Genomic DNA, 15,106 nt, shown 5'->3' on the forward strand with positions numbered 1-15,106 from the left:
TGAAGAGCTCGAAGCTAGGTTTTGAATCATTCAGACAACTCAACAGCTTCTTCGATATACAACAACCATACACACAACTCAATTCAAAGCGAACCGTCGATAATAACTAGCTACCGACTACGACTACGACTACCATTTGATTACATTTATTACACCAATACAGATTCACAGCCATCATGCCTTCCTTCACCGTCTACGCAGGATCCAAAGATGGTCATGTCAAGCCTCGCACTACCACCAAGCCCGATCAGCTCACCGGCGACCAAGTCTATGTCCGAGTAACAGCCTCTGGAATGTGCTTTACCGATGTGCATTATGTAAGTTGTCTCAGCTCAAACCACAACAGCCATTAAAATCAACCAATCGTTTCAACAATTGCTTACGAATCATCCACAGAAACATGGAGACACCGCTTTGGGTCACGAAGGTGTTGCAGTTGTCGAACAGACTGGCCCCGAAGTCAGATATCTGAAGAAGGGAGATCGAGTAGGCTGGGGATACCAAACTGACCACTGCGGCCACTGTCTCGAGTGTCTTCAGGGAAACGACGTTTACTGCAGTGAGCGTGTTCTTTACGGCTCGGGAAACACAGACCAGGGCAGCTTTGCTACTCATGCTGTTCTCCGAGAGGCTTTCCTGCACCCCATTCCTGATGACATTACCGACGAGGACGCTGCTCCTCTTCAGTGTGCTGGTGCGACAGTCTTCACTGCTCTGCACGATGTGGACTCCAACGACACTGTTGGTATTATGGGAGTTGGAGGCCTGGGTCACATCGCCATTCAGTTTGCCGCCAAGCTTGGTTGCCGAGTCGTCGTTCTCTCTGGCTCCGATAGCAAAAAGTCCGATGCCACGAAGCTTGGAGCCCACAGATTCATCGCCATGAAGGAGGGTGATGTTGAGAAGCAGCTGGGTGACTGGAGAATCTCCCGTCTCCTGGTTACTACTTCCGCTCAGCCAGAGTGGCAAAAGATCCTGCCGCTCCTTTCTCCCCGCGCCCGCATTTACCCCCTGTCGGTGTCTTCTGACAACCTGGAACTGCCATACATGCCTCTCATCATGAGCGGCATCACCATTCAAGGTTCTCTTGTCGCTTCGCGCCCTATTCACCGCAAGATGTTGGAGTTTGCTGCTCTTCACCAGATTAAGCCTGTGCTTGAGAAGTTTGAGATGTCTGAAGATGGTATTAACAAGGCGTTTGAGCGTCTTGAGGCAGGCAAGGTGCAATACAGAGTTGTTTTGCTACCCAGCCAGAAATAGGGTAGTACAAAAAGGCGTTTTGAATTATTGCATAGCGAGAAGGAGAAGTCACAGTGGCATTTAAAGTTGAAAACTTTAGTTGGAATGGATTTAATAGGATAAGGAATAAAAACATCTTCAATCTAACTTGTTTGACTTATCGTTGTGTGTTTCAAATCTTACTCATTCATTGGTGAAGCTAGCCGAATGGCTGAATGCGTGTATGAGTGACGTGAACCTACTTACCATCAAACAGCCGCCAGCTTGATAAGGAAATTGCTTAATATGTCACTCATGGATGTATGTCTCAATTTGGAAATTGTCTGAAAAATAGTTTCTTCATCATTGCTTCTTGGATCGATATGCGCGGCGAGGTCTAGCTAAAATCCCATTCCACACTTGTCGATATGCCTGCTCAAGATGTTATAACTGCTAATATAAAGTGGATTAATGGTGAGGAATATATTGCAGTGAAGCGTAAAAGGATGGACGGGTGTGAAAAGGTTAACAATTATTAATCATTTCATCTATCAACCATTAAATACAGTTCTTATACAGTAAGATCACGTCCATTATCACAAAATGGTCCGCTTACACTGAAATAGTAAGAAAAAAAAGGAATAAAGCGAAATTGTATGTGCTATGAACACATGCCAAAATACAAAGGAAACATCTGACTGCCTATACTCTACGCTATGCTGGGATATGCTATGCTGGGCTATGCTATGCTATGCCACGCTGCGCTTCTACCGCATCATCCATGCCTCTTCCATCTATACATCCTCTCAAGACAAGCTCAGACGTCAAAGAAAGGAATCAGCCCCGTCCTCGGATGACAATTGATGTACTCAAACGTCACCTCACCAGGCTTCAAAGTCGACATCTCATGCCAAGAGCGGAACTTGAACGTCGTCTTGCCGAATTTGGTGGAGTGAGCGTGGGCGCCGTGGAAGATTTTGTGATGCGTCTTGTGCTTTGAGGACCACGCTTCGATGTCCTTGAGAGACCGGAAGAAGCCGCTGCTGCACGTTTCGAATCTTCGGCGATCATTTGTGACGGTGAGGCCGAATTTTTCTGCGTTGGAGACGTGACTATCATCATTGCTGGAGTGGCCGTTGGTTTCATTAACTCCATTGGTTCCATTTATGCCGTTGATGCCATTACCGTTCGTTCCATTGGTGCCGTTGATGCCATTACCGTTCGTTCCATTGGTACCGTTTGTGCCATTAAAGTATCCCGTGTAACTCTTCACAACATTCGCAAGTCTGTTGATCACCCCGTTTCCATTGCCGTTCAATGCAGCCATCTTTTTCGCCTCTTCTGCTTGGAGAAGTCGATTGGTGACTATATGTCGAGAGAAACGTAGGCCAATATCGCCCGTGGCTTCCGCATTCTGTTCAAGAAAAGTCATTCCCTCTCTCAATATTGGCTCAAGTGTGCTTTCATACGCCTCTCTTTCATCGTCTTTACATCGCTCCCAGAACTGGCCGGACCGAATGTGGGCGACAGAAACCTTGTTTTCTCCTTCAATGACACGGCCCTTGCTGTCCTTGTCAAAGTTGGGTGTGCCGAGTTTATACTCTGGCTCAAAAAGGTCATGCGATGATGCCGGTAATCGATCACGAGCTGCTCCCCAGTATCCGGTGAATCTGTGACCGATTTGGGTGGCACCTGGAATTGAAGCGATGCCTGGCTGGTAGTCGTTACCAGAGTAGACTGTCTCAATTCGAGGTTTTGGAACTGATAATGACTCCCGCCATAAGGCCACTACTTCTTGTTCTGGAGGACATAGAGATTTATATAGCTGTTGCAGATTCAGGCTCTTGGTGGCTGCCGCCGCAGCATCTTTATCGGTCCAATAGCAGATGTACATTTCCGTATCTGGCAGATCGTAGCCAGCTTCGACATACACTTTTTCCCACAAGATCGGCGCAAGTTCTCCAGATCCTTGCCGAATCCAGTCTTCAATTTCCGTTACGAGTTTTCTCTGAACAGCAGATGTGACATGGGCGTGGAGCTCGGTATGTATCCCCTTGGCGGGATTCTCTTCATGGCGAGGCTGGATGCCAATATAAGTGATGCTAATGTCTTTGACATCTTCGGGAAGCTCGACCATATAACGAGGGAACTTGACTTGCCAGTTGTTTGGCTGGTTCAAGGGTAGTTCCCGGTTCTCGGTTTCTATCTGTGAATGTGACATTGTGCTAAGACGGAAGAAGTGCAAATTATATTTAAAAGAAAGAAAAAGTGTTCTTTTATCTGGGCAAAATCAGGATGCCAAGATGCAGAATGAGATATGGCGGTTTGTGGCTTATAACCGTCGATTTCCCTTTTTATAAGAGACCAAAAGGACTGTGATAATGCATTACTCGCTGCCAATAGCCATATGAGGCTGTAAGTGACAGTTACCGCATGTGGAAATGCGGAAGAGGCGTTCGGTAATCTCGCCTCTAATTGCATCAATAGCTATAAATACCAAAAGATACGATACCAAATACAGAGAATTGCATATTTTATACTGTCCAGAGCAACTTACAACGCGCCCAGCAGCGCAGCCTGTGGATTCGGCAGCCTCGCCTATCTCGTCTGCCCGTCTGCGACCCCGGATTCGAAGTGGGTTCATCTCCGGCTACACGTTCAAATCAGGAGCCTGCCGTGTCTCCAAAATTACCTAATGTACGCAAGTATTGGGGGGCTGCAACGCTTAGCTCGCTTGGCTCGAAAGCAAGCATCCCAACCCATCAAATCCTTTGGAAGAGACGTGACGTGACGCAGGCCCCCCCCTTTCCCCTTGGGAGTAGTCGTTTATCATGAGCGAGATCAAGAGACGCACGCGCACTGGCTGTCTCACGTGTCGGGCCCGCCGCGTCAAGTGCGACGAGCGCAAGCCGGCCTGTAACCGCTGCGCCATCGCCAACGTCGAGTGTGCGGGCTACGCGCCCAGGAGGCAGATCGAGGTGCGGGCGCCGAGCCATCGCGGCGCGTCCCTCTCGCAGCAGAACTCGCCGGCCGACGACCATGACGGCATCGGCGTCGACGAGTTCCGCGTCTCGCCGCAGAATCTGAGCTCCCAGAGCCTCGGCGCCGGTTCCACTCCCTCCGGACCTGGATCCGGCCCGGCGTCCGGTCCGTCGCCCAGCACATCCGCCCAGCCCGCTCTGCCCCGGCCGCAGTTCCGGGTGGATGGCTTGCCGTTGGTTGGTCTGCCCAGCAACCCTCGCATGTCGTATCGTCCCTGTGCCGCCGCCAGAGACGTGCTATCGTATCACCAGTATTTCTTTCGGACCAGCCTTATGCTGTTCCCGGCTGATCGGTTGCCGTTCTGGAGAGACCGCCTATGTGAGGAGGCCTGGATTCTCGAGTATGCCCAGCGTGGAATTTTGGCGCTGGGGTGTATGCATCGCGCTTCTCTCATGACCGCCATGCTTGGGGAAAATGATTTGAATCGTGGAAATGACACGAAGGTGATTGCCGTTCAGGGATACACAAAGGCATTGCAGGAGCTCTCAGGCTGTCTCGATGAAGCTGAGAAAGGTCTCGACATTTTGACGGCCGTGTTGGTGCTCATGGCCTACTTTGAGGTAAGTTGCGTATTGAAGATAATACAGCAGTGTGACAAGTGGTCATCGTGGCTAACAAGGCATCATCTCAATAGTGCTTTGCAGGCAACATCCCGGCTGCTTATGGCCATGTCCGCACAGCTCACTACTACTTCGCAGCCCTTAGGTCCAACACATCGCTTCGTGTTGATGACATTGCGCTGGATTCTCTAGAAACTACCCTGCAAACCCTTGCGTGGACCTGCTACATGGCGGTGCCGCTTCCTAATATGCTCCTCTCCATTGGCCATACGATGCCTACCAGTCATATTGCATCAAACACCTTCGACCTGCAACGCAGCCTGCTTCAGCTCCTTGTTGACTCTGGGGCACATGATGAGATGTGGAATCTCACACCAACTCGACAGGATCCCGCTGTGCTGTTAGAAAAGGTTTACCGACTGCAGCGTGATTTGCGAGAGTGGAGAGACGTCCATAGCCATCTCCATCCGAACCTTGAACTGGACACCGCATCCCTGGCCAGCCTCGGCAGCTCAGAAGAGTCTCATTTTCCCATCCCTCCGTCTCCCTTCTTGCCAATGCCACTACATTTATGTCTCTCTGGAGCAATGTTCAACTTCCTCACGGCGCGCATCTTGTGGACGCTCTGCCTTTATGATAAAAGCCAAGATGCCAAAAAGTTAGAACCTGAAGCCTATGTATACTTTTACCAGACCATGCGCTTTGCAGCGACTCATGCTATGAATACTCATTCACGAACTCTTCCCAATGCCGTATACTCTACAGATGTTCCTGTTTCTGGCGAAGAGATGGATCACAGCTTCTTACCCATCCTATATATCGCTGGCCAGTGCAGCCCTTGGCCATCATGGCTCCGCTGGATTGCGCAACTGATGCAGCAGATTGGAGAACAGGGGCTGTTCAACGGCTACGTTCTATCTGCTAGCCTTAAAGTCCTGCACAAGATGGAACTCAGCCACAACCTACTCTCGACAGATCGGATCGAGCGATATCCTAGTCCAGCGCTGCGAATAATCTCCATGTTGATACCGGAGACGAGTGCCCAAGGCTTCATGTGCTACTATGCAAAACCCTCCCGATTCAACAGCGGCTGGATTAACCGGGAGACTCTAACTTACTATCCCATCGCCCAAGCGCGCTTCTCTCCGGAGCTTGACGATAACAGCGCGGCCAAGCGGGAGATTGACATTTATGATGAGCAGCGATCTATGGAAGAGCAGTTTACTTGGGAGTGGATTTTGAATCGTCCAATTGCGAGCAGTTGGAAAAGTCGCTCTTCGCAGGCGAGATTTAACTTTGACGACATTCTTCGTGACCATATGAATGGAAGCCGGTTACTGCCGATTCATCAGCGGACACCTGGCGGGAGCGTAGTTGGATATCAATGAACCTATTGATGAATCCGGTAATGTTGGGAAATGATGATGAGATGACTTATATGGGCAAAGGGCGGCTTGCGGACAATACATTTATAGACTATGCACATGGAATGATATCTAATTGCCTGTCTGAATAGCTTCAATCGGAGTCTAGTCAGGCCGCATTACCTTGTGTATACGTTCGACACGCAATTTCTTTAAGACTGGCAGACTTGTATGGCAACCGGCTTTTGATTCAGGCTTATCAAGCTATTCCACGTTCTCTCAAATAAACAAGGGAAATTCTTTTGCTGTCCATGGTGTTACATCCTTCAATGATGTCAGTCTCTGCCGTTTATTTCGATTCGCTGTTAGTAGCTATTTATAGAATAGCCTCTCTCGCTCCAGGGATTGGAACGGCGCGCTTACCATACTGGGATATTCGCAGCGACGACGTCGAAAACGAAGAACAGTTTGAAGTTAATATCTGCAATATTGATATTAATGCTCAAAATAGTCGCTAATCGCGCTAATCTCCCTCAAAGTTGAAAAACTAAATAGCCTATGACTGAAAATAGTTGTCGCTACTGCTTGTAAACGGCCAGACTCTTGCACCGAAATTTTGTTAGCACTCCTCGACGCTAAGTTTCACATGCTACCCAAGCATATACAGACATTTGGAGATTACAACCACTGTCTAATACCAGTTTTCAATTCAAAAAAATAAACAACACTTAAGCATTGTTAGTGATATCATTCGCCGGAGTCGCGGAACTTATCTCGCATGATGCTAATCACAAGAGATCAAACTTGCATCGCCCACTTATAGAGACAACGGGCAGCTCAGGATCTTCTAAAACCACTCGATGGTCATAAATCTATCAAACTCAAGATGTAACAGTCTCATCATTACAGAAAGTAATCATTCTATGAGCGAGCAACAGGAAAAATGGTAGAACAAACTCGCCGTCTTGGTTTCTTCGCCAGTCAATGAAAATTCGGCATAGCCATGTCTCTAAGTCGTATAGAAGCTCCGCCGAGAATCTATTATCGCTCAAGATGTCCGCTCCCAGGGGGCAGAAAGTCAATTGCATTGTTGTTGCCTAGGATTCTTACATCATCTTGTGTCGGGCAGAAGCACATCGTACATACGAGGATTGCTACTATCCACATGGGACTCAACTGCCGAAGACTTGCATTTTAGATATGCTATAGGACTTCCGGTACTTACACGGAAACAATTGGCTTACGAAATGTTACGAGAGCGTGAATATGTACTTCCAAGCTATGAGCTGCATCAAACGAGTAAAGGCTCGCCATGCGCTTCCAAGAACAGCCTAGTCGCTGCCGTCGGAGATCCGAGCCTTGCTCCATTTGCAGCTGCGCGAACGAGGTCAAGTCATCTCGACCAATGGCGTCAAGGCTGTTTGATCAGCCATGCGCTAACGAGTGTTCAGGCACGCTACGTCACAGGCTTCACTTACACGGAAGCCCTGGGCCCGAGCAAAAGCCAGCCATATTGTACCGAGTATTGATTCACCATGATCAGGTATATAAAGATTGAGAGCTGCTCGTTGATGGGAATTCCCCAGATTGAAAGACACATTCAAAGTGTTTCATTTTCAAAGGTTTTCATTTCTAGTATCAGAAGAAAAGGCTTTGAAAGATTGAACCATGGCTTCTACATCGTACTCTGCATCAAGCCGCAAGAATGGTATGTATATACCGGCCTCATGATTTTACTGGAGCTGGGCTTTTTAGAGAACTGAGGCTAATTGACAGCAGGTGACTTGCACTTGAACTATACCAATGATCGCAACACTACATCTCAGCAAACCGTGTATACGACTAGCAATGGTGCTCCAATTCCTCATCCTTTCGGTATGTATTACTACAGCCACGTACTTCTCGTTCTCAATTACCATCATGGAATACAGTAGACTAAGTGATAAATAGAAACACAGCGAGCTGGAGTAAACGGCCCTTTGCTGCTCCAAGACTTCCACCTCATTGATCTCCTGTCACACTTTGATCGCGAGAGAATCCCCGAGAGAGTTGTCCATGCAAAGGGTGGTGGTGCCCATGGCTACTACAAAACCACCAATCCGCTCGACGATCTCTGCCTTGCAGACATTTTCTCCGCTGAAGGAAAAGAGTGTCCTATTTCCATTCGATTTTCCACTGTCGGTGGTGAAAGTGGTTCTCATGACCATGCCCGCGACCCACGAGGCTTCTCCATCAAGTTCCGCACTGATGAAGGCAACTGGGATCTTGTACAAAACAACACGCCGGTTTTCTTCATCAGAGATCCCGCCAAGTTCCCTCATTTGATCCATACTCAGAAGCGACATCCCGCAAGTCATCTGGGCAGCGGTGACGACTCCACCATCTTTTGGGAATATTTCTGTCAAAATCCGGAATCAGTTCACCAAGTCATGTACACGTTTGGCGATCGCGGCATCCCAGATAGCTGGCGTCACATGCACGGATACAGTGGCCATACCTTCAAATTCGTCAACAAGGAGGGCTCGTGGGTGTACTGCCAGATCCACATCCGCTCAAAGCAAGGCACTGGCTTTCTGACGCAAGAGGAGTCCACACGTCGCTCGCCAGATGCAAATCAAAAAGATCTCTACCAAGCTATTGAGCGTGGCGAGTTTCCTCAATGGGATCTGTGTGTGCAGACCATGACTCCAAAACAAGCGGAGGAGCTGTGGGAGACCCAAAAGATCAACGTCTTTGATCTCACTCACTGCTGGCCCCAAGGCCAATTTCCTCTTCGCAAGGTTGGAGAGCTCTGTTTGAATGAGAATGTGAAGAATTACTTTGCCGAGATTGAGCAAATTGCTTTCAGCCCGTCTCATCTCGTTCCTGGTAAGCCCAACTCTTTCATAATAATTGTAAGATTCATCTAAATCAGATACTAATCATTCACGGAAATGCATAGGAATTGAACCCTCCGCCGACCCTGTTCTTCAAGGCCGCCTGTTCTCGTACCCCGACACTCAACGTCACCGACTGGGTGTAAATTACCAGCAGCTCCCTGTCAATACGCCTCACACAGGCTACCAAATGGCCAACTTCCAGCGAGACGGCCCCATGGCCTTCTTCAACCAGGGCGGAAGAGCAAACTACTTTTCTTCCATCGAGCCGATTTCTTTCAAAGAGCGCAAGACAAATCTAGACGAGGTTCACGGCGCCTTTGTCGGAAAGGCAGTTACTTTCCTCTCAGAGATCAGGCCCGAAGACTTTAACCAGCCTCGCGCCCTCTGGGAGAAAGTTTTTGATGACGCCGCCAGAGAGCGATTCATCAACAACGTGGCCGGCCACATGAGCACTTGCACCGAACCGGAGATTATTAAGCGCCAGATTGCCATATTCCGCGAAGTGTCAGATGATTTAGCCGTTAGACTGGAGAAGGCTACGGGTATCAAGGGCTACCCTGGTATTAGCGAGCTTTCTTTCAACGGCTGTCATAATGGTATGGCAAAGAGCGCTTCCCTTCGAGCTGCTAATGGGCAAAAGAGTCCGCATTTCAACCCGAGCAACGGGGGTCCTGCAGCTGGAACTCACAGTTGAATATGGCGACAGAAGTTTATAGCATATAGAGAGATTTATAGATTGCAGTACAGGATGATGATGAGTCAAAAAAAAACGATATTCTTTTGATTTGCTTCATTCTAAGAGATTTCTTGATTTGCTTCACGGAATACGTAAAAATGGATACCACTATTGTACGCTGCCAACAGACAATCAAAAAGTCGCTGTCAGGCTCTTCCTTGCCTTGAGTGCACTTGAACTAGTCCAAGCCTCATCTTTTGGTGTCGACTCTCCATGTAAATATATAATACTGACCCGAATGTGGGACCGTTGATGTTGCCCGCTTAGCGTCCATTTCAAGTGAACATCCCCATCCGTTTATTTATTCACTTCTTTCGCTCAGCTCTCCCCATGTTCTTTCAGTGTCATGGAATAGCTACGTGTATTATACCCGCCTCGTGTAACGTCTCACCTCCGGCGACACAAGAGCTTGGTCGCTAGTTACTTACATGTATGTACAGTACTACGTGTATTGCACTCACCACTTCAATTCCGCAAACTTTGAGTCCGACCGATTGGAAAATCTTTACAAGTACAAAGGTACACATCCTTAGCTTCTCAACTCACCATTGCCATTTGTCAATTCTCTCTGGAGCAACTTTGCACATATTGTCGACTATTCGCAGACAAGACGCCGCGGATGGCCCCACGCGGACCGCTGCGGACCGGTGCATCGTCCAACAAAGTATAGAGGGGTACAACGACACCACAGCAGTTGCATCTTTACAAGAGGCAAACAAGAACTGAATCTCTCTGCTGGAACTCTGTGGTGATTGCATCTTCAAGATGTCGCGCGCAAAGGCTCGCGTTCTAGAAGACGGTGTGCCTTGAGGCTCCCTAACTGCGAATCCCGGCCAGGGTCCGCTAGACGAGATTGACGACTGACGATCTGCACCGGGTACCCCGGCATATCTTTCCTTACTCGTGAGATAGAATAAAGGCACCTCTTTGCGCTTCGAGATTTTCTGAATGCAGTCTTCGAAAAGCGCGGCGCCTAATAGATGGTAAGCAAATGCCCAGCCTTGTTCAAGTCAAGATGTCGCTGTCAGTTCCGAGCACCGTATTTTCCACGGAGCACTATGGAGGATATCAACTAATATGTATCGCAGGGTGCATTCCAAAATGGTGAATCATAGATCATCATAACTTCCCTGGCCACCACCAAGCTGTTGCTAAAGCTCCAACATGGAGCGTTTGATGGGAGTCTCCTTGGAGTTCGTCGATTAGGCTGAAGGCATGCCTGTCTAACTGAATCTGGCTCCGAGATATTCCCTTCAGATGCAACTAATGAACGATTAGAGTTCGTGCAGTTAAGCTACATCGCTATTCGCCTGCGTTGCCCGATTGAGAAGTTCCTGGTGCTTCAAGAATCTCGCTGCCTGTTCGACGGGCGGACCTCGAGAAGCGAGATGAGCCTTCCGATTGCTCAATCGTCAAAGTGGCTCATACTAAAAAGCAAGTCGACCAGGGTGAGACAGGCATTCGATTCCATACGGGCATTTGGAGACGCTCCTTCAGTGATGGCATGCCATGCAAGAAGAGGGGCAGACAGCAACACGAGAAAAGATCAACCATCCCGTCTAGGAATCGGAATAAGAAGACCAGGTCTGCGCAGAGGCCGGCGGAATACTGCTTTCCACGGGTTTCATTCGCCGGCTCTACGGGGCATATACGGCCGACACCATAACATGTACTGGCATGTCATCAATATTTCGACATCAACCAACAGAAAGTATAAATCAGCAATTGTTGGTTTGTCAGCGGAATAGCCCGAGTCATTGCCAGCACGCATTTACAGAGCGCAAGTCTTGCTGACCTGGCGGCAATCGATAGGCTTGATTGCGAGCTGTCGTTCACTAATCAGCCCTTAGTATCGTGCTGTTTGGCTGAGCGAAGAGAGAGGAAGTTTTTCAGTCACTGGGAAGAGATGCGGCACGACACGATACGAGCTGAGGCTATGAAGAAATCAATCGCTGTTTCCAACAGCTAGCGATGCCCATCAAAAGAGTCGACAGAACGCGGTACAACATAAAGGAGTAGATCCCCGTGGGGGAGCGCCCATCGCAACTAGAGGCCGCTAAAGAGTGTTAGTGATCGGGGCCAGGAGGCATCAGCTCAGAGGTACCGAGTACGAGCAACCAGCGCTAAGGGTACAGCGCGGTCTTGCGTCAGCTGCTCGCTAACGGCGCGCTGTGCTTTCTGGCTAGCAGCCCTCCGACGGCCTGGCACCGCCCCCTGGCAGGTACCCTTCGGCAAACGGCCTGTAGCCAGTACCTGACGCGGCGGCCAGCTATGCAGTTATGCACAAACGCTACCCGTTATGTACCCCGCTCATTCTTTTGTTCCATGGAAGCATTCTTCGTGCTGCATCTCATCTCGACTCTGCTGTCCATGGTTTTTTGCGCCTCTGTAATCTGAGGCATGCGGCGACACCATGTCCTCGTCCGACGGAACAGCAGCCGATGCTTCATGGGAACGGTCCGATGGCCGATCGCGGCCTCCGCCAACTGTCAACACCATCCGCCGCATCCGCCAGGCCTGCACGAATTGTCGGTGCGCGCAACCACCAGCCAACACGTCCCCGGCCCAGCTCTCTGGGCCCTGGAGATTGTTTCGAATGAACCAGATGGAAAGACCTCAGAGGCTGACTTTTGTGTGTGAATATTCTTCTTCAGGCATCGCAAGACGAGATGTTCCGGCGAGCGGCCCAGATGCATGAACTGTCGACGAGTCGATCGCGTCTGTCACTATGAACCCTACTCCGCCACCAATCCCCCGAGCTCGGCTTCAGTCGCTGCGAACAATGGCGCGGCAAAGGCCAAATCACCGTCTTCTCTCTTCCCTCGCACCGGCGTGGTTGATGTGAGCCATGACCCCTTGAGAAATTGCATGCTGGCGGTAAAGGAGCTGCGTCCTAACCATGGGATATGTAGCCGGAGCTCCTGAATAGGATAAACACCATCGAATCGCAACTGGCGCAACTGCACAGCCAAGGCTTGATTGGCTTTCTGTTTGTCATCCCCGATCAATGCTCCCATCCCAATTGCCGGACGACGACCACACATCAAATGGAATTCGGTACTAACCATGCTTGTCTCGTTTGAAGGAATGGCGAGAATCAGAATGGATCCGTTGCTTTCCCAGACCTCGCGGCTGCCACTGGCTACCAGGAAGTTTCGCCAAAGTTCACCGAGCCATCGCCTCCTCAGCATCAATATCCGCCTTCCGCCCCCGAAACCACAAACACCGTTCCCGATTTAGCAAGTACAATGTATGTTCGCTGCAACCACCGTGACATGAACGGATGGGAATATCCTTTCCTACTTTGGAATGACAGTATGGGCTAACTCGTCCTGTAGGAGATTTACCACCGCGCCGCCTCCCGCTGTCATGGATCACCTCATCGATGCATATTTCCTCCACGTCCACAACCAGCCATATTCATACTTTCACGAGCAGAGCTTCCGGGATAGAGTCAATTACGGCCTTATACCAAAGTGCCTGCTCTTTGCAATTTTGGCCTCTGCCCTTAAATTCTCGGATATCGAATACTTTCAGGGTTCCATACGTGAAGCCACCGAGGCTTATGCCAGAGAAGCTTGGCTAGCCATCCTCCATGAGCATCTGACCGTCGAGAATAACCCGACGTTGGCAGTTGCCCAAGCTAGCAACATCCTCGGGGTGGTCGATTTTACATGTAAGCCACATCTTGATTAAGAAGGAGGGGGCGTTGACATTGTTAACCTTATTTTGAATAGGCGGTCGTACAAGTTCGGGGTGGTTAAAGATTGGCCTTGCTGTCCGCATTGCGCAAGACTTGCAGCTCATGAGAGAACCGAAAAACACACTGTCACCAATTGAGCAGGAAGAACACCGGAGGGCTTTTTGGTCAATATACCTTCTTGATAAACTGGTCTCCGTCGGTCAAAGCCGCCCGCCCGCCATTGCCGAGGAGGATATCCATGTCCAATTGCCCAGCGACGAGGAGACACTCAGAAGGGGCCTCTGGAAGAAGACACCCACACTCCATCAGCTTATCAACTGGAAATCCGAGACGGAATCATCGGTCAACGGCACCTTTACGCAGACGATACTTGCTGCGACGGCCCTGGGCCGATGCTGTCGATATGTCTTGCATGGGCGTGAGATGGACGAAATGCCACCATGGGATCCCAGGTCCGACTTCACACTTTTAAACACCTTTTTACTTTTAATCGACCATCACCTTCAAGTGGAGACTCCTCCTATTCCTCAAATTGTAGAGCAGTATCGGAGGCCGGATGGCACCCTGGATTTCCAGTCACTTGAGCACGTTGTGTTTGCGCGCATCGTATTTCACACCGCTCACTGTCTCCTTAATCACCCATTTCTTCTCCGGATGAGACTCCAGAAGTCAAACTGCAAGGTGCCGCCGAAATTTTTAACCCGTTCATTTCAGATCAGCTGCAACCATGCTCGATCAATATCCAGCTTAGTGGAGGACGCCATTGCATCTGGCTGCCACGTGCAATCCTCTTTTTACGCATATGCTTCCATCCTTGCCGGTGGCATTCTCTCTTTAGCCATTCATATCGACCAAGAAAAGGGGCAGGTGACGGACCCAGAAACACTTAACCACTACCAAAAGGCTATTCACATACTAGAAAGAACAGGGAGGAGATGGGATCATGCTTCGAAAATGGTGAGTCTACATTTCCTATTCCGCGCCATTCTTCAATTTATTCTTCCCCCACTTATTGACATCCCACTTGCTATATCAGCATCTTCAATTAATGCTATTCGATGCCAACTACCATTCTCTCGCCGCCCTTGTGGACTCCCAAACCCCGGAAGTCGATCCGAAATTGGAATCTGCGCTGTGGCTCATGGTCGACTATGTAGCCATGTCGGCACTGAACGAGACAGCACTAACACCACCTCCTTTATCCACTGATACGTTTCTAAGCCCACTTAATGCTCAAATGAGCCTCGACAGTAATGATGGGTTTTCGGGCTTAGGCCCCGATGCGAATTCCGATCCAAACGTTGCTTTTCTTGGTAACGGCGTACCCTTATAAAAAACGCCTCTGCTTCTATCTGGTTTATAGCGAATGATGTAACGACATAGCAACAACTTGTTGATTTAGCAGTATGAATTACGCACACGATATCTTTGGGAAGAAAAAAAAGTTGACGACTGTTTGATATGTACATTTGACAGCTGTGGATATGGCAATATACCATTAATATAAGAGCGAATCTATTAGCCTCACCAATTTCACCTCTTGCGGATACTTTGTGTGCTATTGTCATGTATAAACGCAGCTCGTGACAGCAGCCTTAATGAGG

The 15,106-nt window shown here is 49.2% G+C and overlaps 4 protein-coding genes across 4 annotated transcripts; 3 read left to right on the top strand and 1 right to left on the bottom strand.

Annotated features, from left to right (window-relative positions):
* Positions 1-2,035: 2,035 nt before the first annotated feature.
* Positions 2,036-3,439, bottom strand: TGAM01_v207099 (hypothetical protein; the record flags this gene model as incomplete). The annotated part of the gene is made up of 1 exon (XM_018804149.1): positions 2,036-3,439. One exon carries the CDS (start codon positions 3,437-3,439, stop codon positions 2,036-2,038), a length of 1,404 nt encoding a protein of 467 aa, XP_018662578.1.
* Positions 3,440-4,049: 610 nt separating this feature from the next.
* Positions 4,050-6,208, top strand: TGAM01_v207100 (hypothetical protein; the record flags this gene model as incomplete). Its single annotated transcript, XM_018804148.1, has 2 exons — positions 4,050-4,820; positions 4,895-6,208. 2 exons carry the CDS (start codon positions 4,050-4,052, stop codon positions 6,206-6,208), a joined length of 2,085 nt encoding a protein of 694 aa, XP_018662577.1.
* Positions 6,209-7,852: 1,644 nt separating this feature from the next.
* Positions 7,853-9,757, top strand: TGAM01_v207101 (catalase; the record flags this gene model as incomplete). The annotated part of the gene is made up of 4 exons (XM_018804147.1): positions 7,853-7,892; positions 7,964-8,059; positions 8,135-9,052; positions 9,126-9,757. The coding sequence occupies 4 exons, from the start codon at positions 7,853-7,855 to the stop codon at positions 9,755-9,757; spliced, it is 1,686 nt and encodes a 561-aa protein (XP_018662576.1).
* A 2,455-nt stretch (positions 9,758-12,212) lies between these two features.
* On the top strand, positions 12,213-14,835 carry TGAM01_v207102 (hypothetical protein; the record flags this gene model as incomplete). Its single annotated transcript, XM_024550014.1, has 5 exons — positions 12,213-12,331; positions 12,885-13,049; positions 13,138-13,475; positions 13,537-14,459; positions 14,539-14,835. 5 exons carry the CDS (start codon positions 12,213-12,215, stop codon positions 14,833-14,835), a joined length of 1,842 nt encoding a protein of 613 aa, XP_024405250.1.
* Positions 14,836-15,106: the final 271 nt, after the last annotated feature.

This window comes from Trichoderma gamsii (assembly GCF_001481775.2).
Source record: "Trichoderma gamsii strain T6085 chromosome Unknown Scaffold_25.2, whole genome shotgun sequence".
Lineage (NCBI taxonomy): Eukaryota > Fungi > Ascomycota > Sordariomycetes > Hypocreales > Hypocreaceae > Trichoderma > Trichoderma gamsii.